This window comes from Pongo abelii, chromosome 5 (assembly GCF_028885655.2).
Source record: "Pongo abelii isolate AG06213 chromosome 5, NHGRI_mPonAbe1-v2.0_pri, whole genome shotgun sequence".
In the NCBI taxonomy this organism is placed as follows: domain Eukaryota; kingdom Metazoa; phylum Chordata; class Mammalia; order Primates; family Hominidae; genus Pongo; species Pongo abelii.
Window position 1 is genome coordinate 3,018,738 of NC_071990.2, and position 13,665 is coordinate 3,032,402.

Sequence of the window (13,665 nt, forward strand, 5' to 3'; positions counted from 1 at the left end):
TCCAGCCGCCCGAGGGTCCTCTAGCAGCCCACTTCAAGGTGCCACACTGCCCAGAAAGTAGCCTCCGGGGCAGTTTTGCTTCTAAGGCTTGTGTCTAATGCTTGAGACATGGTTGCATTTGAGAAATGGAGCCTCTCAGTGAAATGTTGCCCCCACCATCCCCAGATACCTGGTCAGCCCTAACCAGAGGAGAGCCTGGCCAGCCAGGGCAGCCCCCAGCTTCATCAGCAGCAAAGAGCTTGTGGTTTGACCGCCATTACCTTTTTGTTTGTTTGTTTGTTGTGAGATAGAGCCTTGCTCTATTGCCCGGGCTGGAGTCCAGTGGCGGGATCTCAGCTCACTGCAACCTCCGCCTACTGGGTTCAAGTGATTCTGCTTCAGCCTCCCGAGTAGCTGGGATTATGGGCGTGCACCACCATGCCCAGCTAGTTTTTGTATTTTTAGTAGAGATGGAGTTTCACCATGTTGACCAGGCTGGTCTCGAACTCCTGACCTCAAGTGATCCACCTGCCTCGGCCTCCCAAAATGCTGGGATTACAGGCGTGAGCCACCGTGCCCGGTCTAGTACCTTTTTCTTAGGTGGGGCTTTCTAGAAGAAGCAGAACGAAAAAGGAAAATATTTAGTTTCTGAATAAAAATGGGCTATTGGCAACCAGGTTTGGATGGTGTCAGAAAGAGTGCCTGAAGAAGTGATATGCCATATTGCTGCCCAGTTTCACACTGGAAGAGATCACGTGCAAAGATCCAGCGGCCTGCTTTGGGTTCCAGTTAAAACAAAAGTACGTACTGGCACTCTGCGGATTACAGACTCACTGACAACTTTATGGATTCATAGATGAAGTTTTGTTACATTGATCCAAGGTGAAGGCATGCCACAGCAGGTTACTTGTGGCCTTGTTACAGTCTGTAACTCCCTGAGTTACAGATGAAAGTTCAGCTAAAGATGAAAAGGGCTCCAGGTGGGGCAGGAAAGGTAGCATCATGAGGCCAGCATCTCACCTATGCCATTTTGACCTAAAAGAGCTGTATCAACAGAGGTAAAGTGACCCATACATTTACCTTGGGGTTAGACAGCTTCTAGTTCCTTGAAATATCTGGAATCATGTCTCTTTCTGAAGGTGCCACATGCAATGAAGAACCTGCCCTGGCAGAGGAACTCGTGTTCATCCTCTGAGGCCCTTTCGTTTCCAACTGAGCCATGTGTTTAGCAGTTGGGGGTTTCCTACTGATTTTTCGGAGAATGTTATTGTTTGAAAAGTGCTCTCCACAGAGCATGTGATTAGATCTTTTTGTTACTTGGGTGAGAATCTAGGTCAGCTACAGAGCTCCTGTCTTGCCTTGACAGCTAATATTCATGCCCATCTATTGTGGTCCTGTTCCCAAAGAGGAACACACAATAGAGTTTCTGTGCAGTGAAACCTGTGTCAGACCTGAAGGAGGCTAGGGCTGCTAAGGAGCTTGAAATGACCCTTAAAAGATATCAAGGAGAACAGTTGTCTTCATACTGTCTTCCGTCTGTCTGTCCATCTGTCCATTCATCCATTCATCCGTCCAGCATTCAGAGCAGGTCTCCCATATTTTAATGAAGGGAACCTAATTTTCATTTCCCCAAGATCTAGAGATTAGGAAGAGTGCAGACAGTGCTGAACGGCTAAAAAGAAATGGTTCACAGTGAGGGTCTCCTTCCTTCCTTATGGGAAACCAACAAATCATAGCCAGATAGGCTGGACTGTCTACAGCGGAAGACTTCACATGTGGCAGGCTGGGGATTCCCTGCCTCCCAGTCCAGCTTAGTGCAGATTAGGGGATGCAATTTAGCCTATACATGACCTTCTGTGACCTCTCAGCATCCTTGGCAATTGGTTCTTTCCTGTTTCCTGAAAACAAAGGCCTTGAGTGTCCCCACAAGCCCTGTTCCTTGTGTAGGCAACTGGGATCCTATCTTTGGGGTGGGTGCAACCCATCCTTCTTTTCTGAATAGTGTTAAAGTTGAATTTAGAATGTTGTGGTTGTTAGTAATAGCATTACTAATTTTCCAAGGCCCTCGGAAAGGTCCCAACAATGTCTTCCTTTCAAGTTGATTCTCTTGGTACCCCATTCCCACCCGCAATGTGGTGGCTGAGTTGGAAGAGGCCCAGCATCTTCCAAGCACAGCTCCCTGCCCCACAGTTCCTCCCTCACACCTACTGAGGTTCTGAGCCGTCAGCCCCCCAGTATTGAAGGTCAAAACGTCAGGCAACATGATAATGCATTCTGCCCTAATATTGTCCTTTTAATATCTAGTTATCATTGTAGACAAAGTGGCTTGAACTTAGGCTTTCATCCTAGAAGCTTTACCAGTTTTACTGTTTGTATACTTTTGTAGCTAATAAGTCAAATGTAGAACAAAGAGAAGGCTGCATTTATTCAGGAAACTGTAAACCTGTCCCATTTGATCACAATCCTATTGAAAGGAAGAAGCCTTACGAGGACAGTGTGTTTGCCACAATGCTGAGCTGTGACAGCTGCAGCAGCGGCTCTTGGAGCACAGGGCTGCTGGCGTGGGCTCACCACCCTCACAGCCATTTGTCTGGCGGCTTGTATTCAGATGCATTTGTTCAGTAATCCAAAAATGGAAGGGTGATTTGGAACCTTGAGCAGCAGGCTGGGGGTGGCTGTGAATTCAGCTTTGCACTTGCCCACTACATCAACACCCCCAAGAAACTCACCTGCCCCATCCCAGTGCATTCTGAACATTTCTTATTTTTATCTTCTTACCAACCTTCTCTCTTAAAATCAGCTTCATTAAAATGGATTTTTCTAGAGTAACCACCAAATCACCTCCCCCACTCTCAGTCCGTTTTCCAGTGAAACCATTTGTTACTTGATTCAATTCCAAATATAATGTGTGTCTGCTACTGTTAAGTCATTGCCTTATAGTCAACCTCAAGGGTAGTCATAAACTCCAAGAGTTTCACGTTTCTGACTATATTCTTAGAAGGTTGATGGGTTACATTTTTCTCCTCAATAGCGGTCACGGGGGAAATGTGGCAATTTTTCACTTTAGATGTTTGTGAAATGTTGGGGAGAGTGAGGGGTTTGTTCTTAAGTGGTGTGCCATTGACCCAAAGCGTTTTTTCTTCCTTTTTTTAGGCTGCATTTGATGCCAGAAGGCAAACACAATCTGCACTTGCGTTTTGCAAACGAATTCAACAAGTTAGCAGAAGACTTCCTACAATGAGAATGCACACTTGAGTCTTGGTGGTTCCTTCGTGTGGGGCTTGATCGTGTTACTGCCTGTTAACATGATGCCTTTGAAACTCTCTGCCTTTGAAACTTTCTACCCCTCCCTTCAATCTTATCCTAACCAAATGAGAATAATGACATATTGAAAAGAGCCTCTAGCTTCAGGCTGGGCACGGTGGCTCACGGCTATAGTCTCAGCACTTTCGGAGGCTGAGGTGGGAGAATTGCCTGAGTCCAGGAGTTCAAGACCAGCTTGTGCAATATAGGGAGACTCCGGCTCTACAAAAAAAAGTTTTTCAAAATTAGCCAAGCAAAGTGGCACACATCTGTGGTCCCAGCTGCTCAGGAAGCTGAGGTGGGAGGATCACTTGAGCCCAATTCAAAGCTGCAGTGAGCTGTAATTTTCATCACTGCACTCCAACCTGGGCAACAGAGTAAGACCTTGTCTTAAAAAAAAATAAAAACATAAAAAATAAAAATAAAAAAGGAATAAAGCCTCTAACTTCAATAGCTATGAAAATTAAATCCGATTTTCTAACATGAAATTGTGACAAGTTATACCATTGTCTTAACAGGTGAATTCCTGCCATAATTTATTTTCAAATAAATTTTAGGTGGAGAATGTGTAGTGTTAATGTTGGAGATTTTAAGGCATCTTGAATTTATACTGTACCTTTTATCTGAGAGGTTCAAGCTTCACTTGTGTTTTTATTTGTGTTTATCTATCATATCCAAGAGAAGTAGGGAGAGTCCGTGCCCAAGGTCCTCAATTCTAAGATCATAGGATGTCCAGAACAGCAGCAGATAGGCGCAGGTTTGCTTTACCCCATATCCCTCTCCTGGTTCACTTTTGAGAGATGAATACTTTGGGCCAGTAAAGGTGAACAAAATATATATTTTCATCGCTCTGTACTAAAAGGGCAGGAATGCTATTAATTAAAACACTAAAGCAGAAATCCTACATTGCTATTAAAATTAAACTTTGATTACCACAATAAAAACAGTAACAAGTTAAACCTTGAAACTTTATACTTAAGCATTTAGAGAAAGAATAAAAATTATTTGAAGTGAGAACAGAGACCACAAGGTTTTCTACACATGCTTTTTTATTAGTATAGATACCTTCACAGACAATACTGTAATTTTTAGAGGAGTTCCACATCATTACATCAACAGTGTGAATTTCTAACAGAGGCAAAACTGAGCACCATAGTTTACAAGTAGAAAGACCATGCTTGAGGACAACAGAAGTTCACTAAGGATGCACGATTGATCTGAGAAGTTTTTAAGCCTCGTCCTCACCCTCCTCCTCCTCGAACTCCCCCTGTTCGTCGGCCGTGGCGTCCTGGTACTGCTGGTACTCAGACACCAGGTCGTTCATGTTGCTCTCGGCCTCGGTGAACTCCATCTCGTCCATGCCCTCGCCCGTGTACCAGTGCAGGAAGGCCTTGCGCCGGAACATGGCCGTGAACTGCTCCGAGATGCGCTTGAACAGCTCCTGGATGGCCGTGCTGTTGCCGATGAAGGTGGCCGACATCTTCAGGCCGCGGGGCGGGATGTCGCACACGGCCGTCTTCACGTTGTTGGGGATCCACTCCACGAAGTAGCTGCTGTTCTTGTTCTGCACGTTGAGCATCTGCTCGTCCACCTCCTTCATGGACATGCGGCCCCGGAAGATGGCGGCCACCGTCAGGTAGCGGCCGTGGCGCGGGTCGCAGGCGGCCATCATGTTCTTGGAGTCGAACATCTGCTGGGTGAGCTCGGGCACCGTGAGCGCCCGGTACTGCTGGCTGCCCCGGCTGGTCAGGGGCGCGAAGCCGGGCATGAAGAAGTGCAGGCGGGGGAAGGGCACCATGTTCACCGCCAGCTTGCGCAGGTCTGCGTTCAGCTGGCCCGGGAAGCGCAGGCAGGTGGTGACCCCGCTCATGGTGGCCGACACCAGGTGGTTGAGGTCCCCGTAGGTGGGGGTGGTCAGCTTCAGGGTGCGGAAGCAGATGTCATACAGGGCCTCGTTGTCAATGGAGTACGTTTCATCGGTGTTTTCCACCAGCTGGTGGACAGAGAGGGTGGCGTTGTAGGGCTCCACCACCGTGTCTGACACCTTGGGTGAGGGCATGACGCTGAAGGTGTTCATGATGCGGTCTGGGTACTCTTCCCGGATCTTGCTGATGAGCAGGGTGCCCATCCCGGACCCCGTGCCGCCCCCCAGAGAGTGGGTCAGCTGGAAGCCCTGGAGACAGTCACAGCTCTCTGACTCCTTCCTCACCACATCCAGGACCGAGTCGACCAGCTCGGCTCCCTCTGTGTAGTGGCCCTTGGCCCAGTTATTCCCGGCTCCACTCTGGCCTGCCAGAGGGAAAGTGAACATTAGACACTAAAACAAGGAATTTCAAAATCTGTCATTTTGACTATGGAAGAGAAGGTAGGACTGGTCTTAGACTGGCAGATTCTTCTCTTTTGAATACTCTTCTTTTACCTGAAGAAATATTTTTCTATGTCAGTGACCTCAAAAACACTGGGGATCATAATAAAGTAAGAAGTAAGTTTAGCTCATCTGAGGCTATTGATTGAGGAAGAGGATAGGGTTAGAAAACTTAACTGGTTCTGAAATACATACATTTTTAAGAGGCATTCTCTTTATACTCAAGTACAATTAAACAGGCAAGGTGAAGGCAGTGTGACCAGCAGAGAAGGTGGCCTCAGCATGTGTCTACCTCTGGTCATAACCTGTGCTTTTGGCCCCTGGCTCTTTGAAGTCCTTTCAAGTTGCCTATAGCCTATGAAGCCTGGCTTGAAGCTTTTCCTTGCTCTTTCCTCTTCCAGTCTGAGGCTGCTCTGCAATGGGAGGGCTGCCGCAGCCCTCTGCAGGCTGGCGTTGATCTGTGAGCCATGACTGCCCATGGACTGCGTGGAGCTAGGCCAGGACTCAGGGCTGCCATGGACACAGTGTCACCTTGGCACTGAACACTAAGAACTGTGCTTTGCAGGGCTGTTAGGAAGAAGGTGTGTCATTTGGCCAGTTCCCAGTGATCATGACTACATACCAAACACGAAGTTGTCTGGCCTGAAGATCTGGCCGAAGGGTCCAGACCTGACGGAGTCCATGGTGCCAGGCTCCAGATCCACCAGGATGGCCCGAGGTACATATTTGTTACCTGCAGGAAACGAGAACTGACTCAGACCTGTGCTTGGGGAGGGACTCACAGCAGTATTGAATTCCAGCATCTGAGACAAAAGGAGAACAGGAGATTTTCTGCTTTTAAGAAAAAGGAGGTCCTGAGTGTGCTTAGCCGTGGCAAACAGGCAGGAATCTTAGGAAACCATAAAGCGTGTTTTTCCAGCAGTTGGCATTTGAAATGAATATGCGAGAAGCATGCCTTTGTCACGTGCATGTTCCTAGGACGTTTCATCTCCCACATCATGGAAAGCAACGATTCCTGGGCACACACATCCGGCTACTCACCAGCAGCCTCATTGTAGTACACGTTGATTCTCTCCAGCTGCAAGTCACTGTCTCCATGGTAACTGCCTGTGGGGTCGATCCCATGCTCATCGCTGATGACCTCCCAAAACTGAAATGAAAAAAGAACCACACCATGGCTCTGCATCCTGAATGTCACTAAGGATGGCCTTGTCCTCCTCCCATGTCCTTGGAACAGGGGCTTTTGTGGTCAGACAGTTAGTAAGTGCTAGACAGAGAGCAAAGAGCTGCACCCCCTATTTCCTGCAGCAGCCGCTGCTGAGGGGCTTGAAAATCCGCAGAGCATCGGCCATATTATGGGGATAGACTGAAAGGCTGGGAGGGGCCCTGGAGGAGGAGGGGACACAGCAGATGCCCTTCTAGGGAAAGGGTGGGGAGAGTAGAGAAGTGGAGAAGGGGTACAGGGAGGCTCTGTCACCCCAGGCAGGGCTGAATGCCATTGCATCCGGGATGATTAATGGGTCGTGGCAGGACCAAGGACAGGGGGACCCACTCTGTGGCTGCCTCCAGGGATCAAGCTCTCTTGGCACAGATCCCAGGCACTCCTGCAACAGTGCAGGTTTAAGCCACCGATCTACATGCTGGCACTGACCACCGGAAGGACTGGGCGAAGGGCAGCAGGAGCCTGGGAGGGCACCTGGGCGGCAGTGGAAGGAGCTGGCCATCGTGAGGGCGCTGGCTCCATTGTGAATTTGCGGCAGGGAGAGGGCGGGGAGGCTGGGTGGGCAACATGGCGGTTCTCAAAGAGACCACGTCCTTGTACTGGCGCCCGCCCCCACCCATGCACCAGACCCGCTGCTGCCTCCCACACAGCGGTCGGTAATTGCAGCCCCCACCCAGCGCAGTCACCTGCCGCCTCGGGGACTGGCAGCAAGACTATAGCGTTGTATGTCATCATGTCAAGACAGTGCCCGAGCAAGGGAATTTATCTAACACCCTCGCCTGTACGACCCAAAGGGAAGCCTCTGTTACATTTGTCAGTCCAGTGACACTGCATGTTTTCATTCAAACCGTAGAGAAAAATATACAAATTAAATTCACATGAAGCTAGCGCAATAAATATGACCGTAGCCCCGACCCAAGTTTCTGAGACAAATACACCCAGGGGAATGCCAACCGCGTCCCGCAGAAGGGCTGTGTCCCAGGGAAATCGAAAGGGCCCCGATTAAACGCACACACAGCTGCGGCGCTGCGGGCATTCTGGCGGGTCATGCAGCCTCCCGGGCCCCGCCCGGCAGCCTCGCCGCGGAATGTGCCACCCGGCCAGCCCGGGGCCGCCGCGGCCTCCAGCCCCCGCCCCGGCCCCAGCCCGCACCCTCGGTCCCCACCCCGCGCCCCTCCGTGGCGGTGAGCCCACCTTGGCGCCGATCTGGTTGCCGCACTGGCCCGCCTGGATGTGCACGATCTCGCGCATGGTGCCGGCTGCGGAGCGGGTGGCGCTGGCCCTCGGAGCGGTGCACGGCGTGGACCGGCGGGCTGGGCTGCGCAGCGCAGAGCAGAGACCTGCCGCCGCCCCCCAGCTCCGTCTTTTATACCCGGGGACCCGCCCTGCCCGGTGACGTCATGACGGGCGGGGCTGCGGCCGCGGGGGCGGTGCGGCTGGGACTGCGGCACCGCGAGGGGGAGCCGGGGCGCGGTGCGAGGTGTGGGGGCGCTCGCCCTATTGCTGCTGCCGCTGGGTCTGGGGTGGGCGGCCGGCCCCGCGGTCCGGCGGTGAGTGCGGTGCCCGGGCCTCGGGCCCAGCCGCAGCCCCCTGCCAGATCCACGGGCGCGGGCGACCCCTGGCGCTGGGTCCTCCGCTCACGCCGCAATCCCCACCCCGACCCGCACACTCTGGACCCTCGAGGGGGGCTGGGGACCGGGGGCCCCGGAACCAGGGGGAGGGGCTGCCTCGGAACAGGGTCCTCGCCTCCTAGGGACGGGAAGAGGCGTCGAGTACCCTTTGGAGTAGGGAGCCGGAAATTGAAGACCCATTTGCAGTGGGCTCTCCAGCGGGTGGCAAAGGTTTCCCGCATCCTGGGCAGGGTCCTGGACGCCGTTTGTAGGGGTGGGGTGGGCAGCGTGGAGAGGAGTGGGGGGCCCCGGGGAGCCGACGGGCAGCTGCCTGAAAGGAATGCCAGGATGGCGGGGTGGGCGGCCTTTCGCCCCTACAGGGGAGGAAGATGGCTTGGTCGGGGGCGGGGGTTGGGGGGGCTAGAAAAGGGCTGGATTTGTCACATGTCCGCTTTAGGCTCCTGCGTCCTTGTAAAGGCCTTTTAAATGTGGAAAATTCTGCGGGTGTGTGTGTGTGTCAGAGAGGAAAGACAGGACTATATCTGCCACGTTGATGTGTCAGCTGATGGCCCTGCCCCTTACACCCCTTAGGTCGCCTGATCCTCACAGAAGCTTTCGGAGCTAGGATGTCCGGTTCGGTAGACCCTAGGCATGGTGGCTGCTGAGCATTGAAACGTAGGTAATCTGAACTGAGATGTGCTGTTAAGTGTGAAGTACACACAGGATTTTATGGGCTCAGTAAGTTAAAATAATGAGAAATATTTCATTACTGATTCTTAAATATTGATGGTCTATCAAAATAATAGTGTTTTGGATACATTGTGTTAAATGACTTGTTTTGAAATTAGAAAATGTAAAATTACTTACTTGGTTTCCATTTGCTGCTCACTTATGCATATTTTTGTTGACTACCACTGGCTTGTGGTAAGCATTATTAGTACCCCAATTTCATAGCTCAGAAAGCGAGGTTGAAAGACCTGACCAGCCACAGAGCTAGTAAGGGAAGGAATCTAAAGTCTTTGTATAAAGAAAAAGCCCAGGTGAGTTTTAAAGGCTTGGGTGGGCTGTGGTAAGGACCAGCCTTCATTATTCACAAAGATGGCCCTGCACGGTGGACTAGGTAACAGGGGCCTGGGGACTGCCTTTGGTTCCCAGCACATTCCAACTATATAATGATAATTACAGGTGCCTCGGAGCTGGCTTTGTGGTAGGAAATGAGAAGCCATATATGAAAGCACATTGAGTTTATGGAGCAAAAATGCCTTGGTAAAACCCAAGGTGATGCGCGGGGTGCGGTGGCTCACGCCTGTAATCCCAGCACTTTGGGAGGCTGAGGTGGGTGGATCACGAGGTCAGGAGATCAAGACCATCCTGGCTAACACAGTGAAACCCCGTCTTTACTAAAAATATAAAAAAATTAGCTGGGCGTGGTGGCAGGCACCTATAGTCCCAGCTGCTCGGGAGGCTGGGGCGGGAGAATGGCGTGAACCCGGGAGGCGGAGCTTGCAGTGAGCCAAGATGGCGCCACTGCACTCCAGCCTGGGCGACAGAGCCAGACTGCATCTCAATTAAAAAAAAAAAAAAAAAAAACCCAGGATGATGCTGTTATTCTTAATGTGCACCCTACCTGCCACCTCAATAGTTGGTCTGTATCGGAGGTGGAAACTAAAGCCAGATGTCTGTGAGTAGCCTCTTAGGCCAGGTTAGGTCTTAATCACCCCAGCTTTAGGAAGCGGCCAGCATCCTCCCAGATGTAGATAGGCAGGTGCCTAGTGCCTCTTCTCAGGGTGGGGACAGATTTCCTAGAATTTCTCCTCCTCTCCCCCTCTCCCTGCTGCTGGGCCCCCAGTGGACAGCCTGTCCCCCGGATGCTACTCCCAGGTACCCAGGGCTTGACCTCCACCTTCTCCCTACCCCCACCCCAACTCTCACATCTTGGCTCTTCACCACCAGCCGGAGCCTTCCAGAACCTCTCCAGAGAATGGCTCTCCTTGGGGTACCTTCACTCATTACACAGTTCTGAAGAGATTTTTCCGGAGATAATTGCTTCTTGGCTTTTGTGTTTTAATTCAACGTGAAATCTGAGGCCAAATAGGAGCAGAGGATGAGACCTGAAAGGGACAGCACTGGGGACACAGGGACCCCTAGCAGCTGGGCGTTTCCCGGCCTGTGGAGCATGTGCCCACTGCACGTCTCTGAGCTTCTCTCACCATGTCGGAAGAATGGAAATGGGTTTTTCTTACGTTAGGAAGCTGAGAGGCACTGTGCGTGAACTGGATATTAGTGAGCGCACAGAAAATGAATCCATGGCAGCGTTCATGGGCGCAGGCCAGGCACCTGACTGTCTGCTCTGGATCGCTGGCAGTGAATGTTCTGCCCAAGTCGGCCTTCTCCTGCCTGGCAGCTCACGCCCAGCCTACTTCTCTCTGACGCGCTCCTCCCTCAGTGCCGCCCGTGATGTGTGTTAGTATATAATCAGAGAAACTCACACGCGGAGTTTTAAATAATGCCTGCCCTGCCTAAGGTGACTCATCTGAGGCTGTGAGTTCCTGCTCTCCCCTCCCTCGCAGCAAGTGTAGATATCCCCAACCCCACCTCGCTGTCACTAAGCAACTCGACCTTGTACAGCACCGATGCAGATAATAACAGGAGGAAATGGAGCCTGCTAATTCTCCCCTTCCCTAGAATAGGCTTTTGAGGAGCAATCTCTCCCCTTTCATCTATTTTTCAGTGTCTAAAGAGGAGCAGCTCCACCGGCTGTTGGGTGGGCCGGGGATGGGGAAGGGGAAGGGGACCAAACTCCTCCAGCCTTAAGTCACTTCCTGCTTTAGACAGGATGCCACTCGCAGTGTCTGAGCCACCCCTACCCTGAAGGCATCATTGGCGGGGCGGGGGGTGGGGTGGGGTGGGGGGAGGGCAGGTGTAATGACAAAATTCAGACTAGAGAATGTGTTCCCAGTAGGAGGCTGAGCCACATCTGTCTTTTACAAAAGGACATAAGCTCTTACCCTTTTGCCTGCCCTTCCTGCCTCCTGCTTTAGAGGGCCCAACAAGAAGGGTCCTGGTGAGAATGTTCTAGTGAAAAGTACCCTGTGAATATGCGGTGTTACGATGATATCGTTACTGTTCACTGATGCCATCTCTAAGGGTGACAGTTATGATCTAGTTGAAATAGATTTAGTTGGTCCAAGTAAGAGTCTTGGGACTTCAAAAACACTAGTTTCCTCTGCAGAATGATGAAACCCAAGGACCATCCCAGCAATACAATTGTCTAAATTTGTATGGAACAGTCTTGCATCCTGTTTGTGCCCTCAGAGAACTAGCCGCACTCTCCGCTCCAACTTCTCTTTCCCGTGAAACTCATCCAGTGCAGCCCCTGTCTGCTATTTTTTAAATAAAAGCATCTCTTTATGAAGATGGAAGAATTTTGTTCAAAGCATTTAAGGGGATGTAACCTTTTCAAAAGGTTACCTAAAATAAAAGTCTGAACTCCAATTAAATTTAATTTTAAAATATCAACCCCACCAAAGTTTACAATTTTTTTTTTTTTTTGCATCAGATGACTATAATAATAGAGAGTAAATATATAGAAGATTTTTAGCCACTTTCTGGAATGGGCCATGCCCCAGAATGTGACATTCATATTACAAGTGTCGATCTGGGGCCTTTCAAAACTGAAGATGTCATTTTTTTTTTTTTTTCGAAACGGAGTCTCAACCAGGCTGGAGTGCAGTGGCATGATCTTGGCTCTTTGCAACCTCTGCCTCCCAGGCTCAAGCGATCCTCCCGCTTCAGCCTCCCGAGTACCTGGGATTACAGGCGTGCACCACCATGCCTGGTTAATTTTTGTATTTTTAGTAGAGACAGGCTTTCACCATGTTGGCCAGGCTGGTCTCAAAGATGTTATTCTTGATGTCAAATTCTCATTAAGCTATACCCCCAAGAAAATTTTTTTAAATACATACAATGTACACAGCAATTATATATACATATATCTTATATACATATTTCCTGATTAGAAACACTTAGAAAGTACTAAAGAGCACAAGTGTATCCACTGTTCTCAAGATTTTTTTAAATGCTTGATGTATTATATTCCTTTTTGTTTTTCCTATTCATGGGCTGTTAAGGTGTTTTTGTTCCTTTATAACATTTTTTTTTTTTTGCCTTCAACATTAAGAATGAAGAAATACTATATCTTCTTCTGCTATGACTTAGACATAATCTCACAAATTCTCAAAAATATGTAACCTACTCCCAACTATCATTCTCCCCATAATCTGAGGTGTCCGGACCATACTGAATTATCTATAGAGCAAACTCATCTCTGCTTCCCATGACTAAGGCCGTTTAGAGGACTCAGTGCCCTCCTGCCGCGTTCCCTGACTGTTGAAGAGCACAGGACCTAGAGTTGATGGACTGGGTTCAGATCCTCACTGTGTCACTTCCTAGCTGCGTGACCTCGGCAAGTTACTTAACCTCTCTCTGCCTTAGTTGCCTCATCTGTAAAGTGACAGTAATAATAGTACCCACTTCCTGGGGTTGTGATAAAGACTGAATGAATATGTGAAAGCACTTACAATACCACCTGCCCCACAGTGTTATATAAATATTAGCTATTATAACTGGTTAATCCCGTCCTCCCCCCTTCCCTCCCTCCCTTTTTTTCTCCCTCCTTCCCTTCCCTCCCTGGAGCTCTTCTTGAATCAGGACTCAACTCCAGAGCCACTTGCGAGGCTCCCATGCGGCGCGAGACTGCGGGCTCCTCTGGCCGCACCCTCTTCTGTATACAGCTCCGCACTACACTCCTCTCCCCTAATCCCGAGGCTGGCGCTGCAGAGTGAGCGAGCGCAGGATCGCCAAGCGCGAGCCGAGGCGCCATCGGAACGCTCTTGCCCCCACCCAGACGCCGAGTCTGCAGGTCCAGGGCCCCTCTGCACCTTCCAGGGCAGAGGGCGCTGGGCGGCGCGAGGCACCCGGGAGAGCCGGCTCCGTGGCTTCCTACTACCTGACCCCCTGACCACCTAGTTCTGCAGCCAGGCTGCTTCACCCTTCGCCGGGTCTGGGCTGCCAGGGACGCGGGCTGGGGCCGCCACGCTGCCTTCTCCTTCCTTCCGGAGCGCCGGGGCGCGCGACCCGCTCCGTTTCAAGCTCTAGGCAAACGGTAGTTCGGGAAAGGCTGAGCT

At 50.7% G+C, this 13,665-nt stretch overlaps 2 protein-coding genes and 1 long non-coding RNA gene across 9 annotated transcripts in view; 2 read left to right on the forward strand and 1 right to left on the reverse strand.

Moving 5' to 3' along the window:
* The window catches only part of BPHL (biphenyl hydrolase like), a 42,579-nt gene extending 38,280 nt beyond the window's left edge, over nucleotides 1-4,299 (forward strand). For 3 of the 4 annotated variants that reach the window (XM_002816358.6, XM_009241399.4, XM_054557139.2), the window contains exon 7: nucleotides 3,133-4,299. In XM_002816358.6, the coding sequence (XP_002816404.4) occupies nucleotides 3,133-3,220 (88 nt within the window). In that variant the 3' untranslated portion in view covers nucleotides 3,221-4,299. The remainder of the gene's footprint in view (nucleotides 1-3,132) is intronic. The other variant, XM_054557140.2, reaches the window with a different exon arrangement.
* A 14-nt stretch (nucleotides 4,300-4,313) lies between these two features.
* On the reverse strand, nucleotides 4,314-8,255 carry TUBB2A (tubulin beta 2A class IIa). The gene is made up of 4 exons (XM_002816361.6): nucleotides 8,064-8,255; nucleotides 6,689-6,797; nucleotides 6,270-6,380; nucleotides 4,314-5,571 (listed from the first exon to the last, which is right to left on the reverse strand). Exons 1-4 carry the CDS (start codon nucleotides 8,118-8,120, stop codon nucleotides 4,511-4,513), a joined length of 1,338 nt encoding a protein of 445 aa, XP_002816407.1. The 5' UTR covers nucleotides 8,121-8,255; the 3' UTR covers nucleotides 4,314-4,510.
* Nucleotides 8,256-8,313: 58 nt separating this feature from the next.
* The window catches only part of LOC129059848 (uncharacterized), a 34,497-nt gene continuing 29,145 nt past the window's right edge, over nucleotides 8,314-13,665 (forward strand). For 3 of the 4 annotated variants that reach the window (XR_010140553.1, XR_008525914.1, XR_008525916.1), the window contains exons 1-2: nucleotides 8,428-8,710; nucleotides 9,071-9,154. This is a non-coding gene — a long non-coding RNA (uncharacterized LOC129059848). The other variant, XR_010140552.1, reaches the window with a different exon arrangement.

Bases quoted from the DNA above. Each gene is read 5' to 3' on its own strand.
- TUBB2A (XM_002816361.6), bottom strand. From the start codon at position 8,120: ATGCGCGAGATCGTGCACATCCAGGCGGGCCAGTGCGGCAACCAGATC. The intron at 6,381-6,688 runs GTGAGTAGCCGG...CGTTTCCTGCAG, and splicing joins GTACTACAATGAGGCTGCTG to GTAACAAATATGTACCTCGG. The intron at 5,572-6,269 runs GTATGTAGTCAT...TCCCTCTGGCAG, and splicing joins GCCAGACAACTTCGTGTTTG to GCCAGAGTGGAGCCGGGAAT.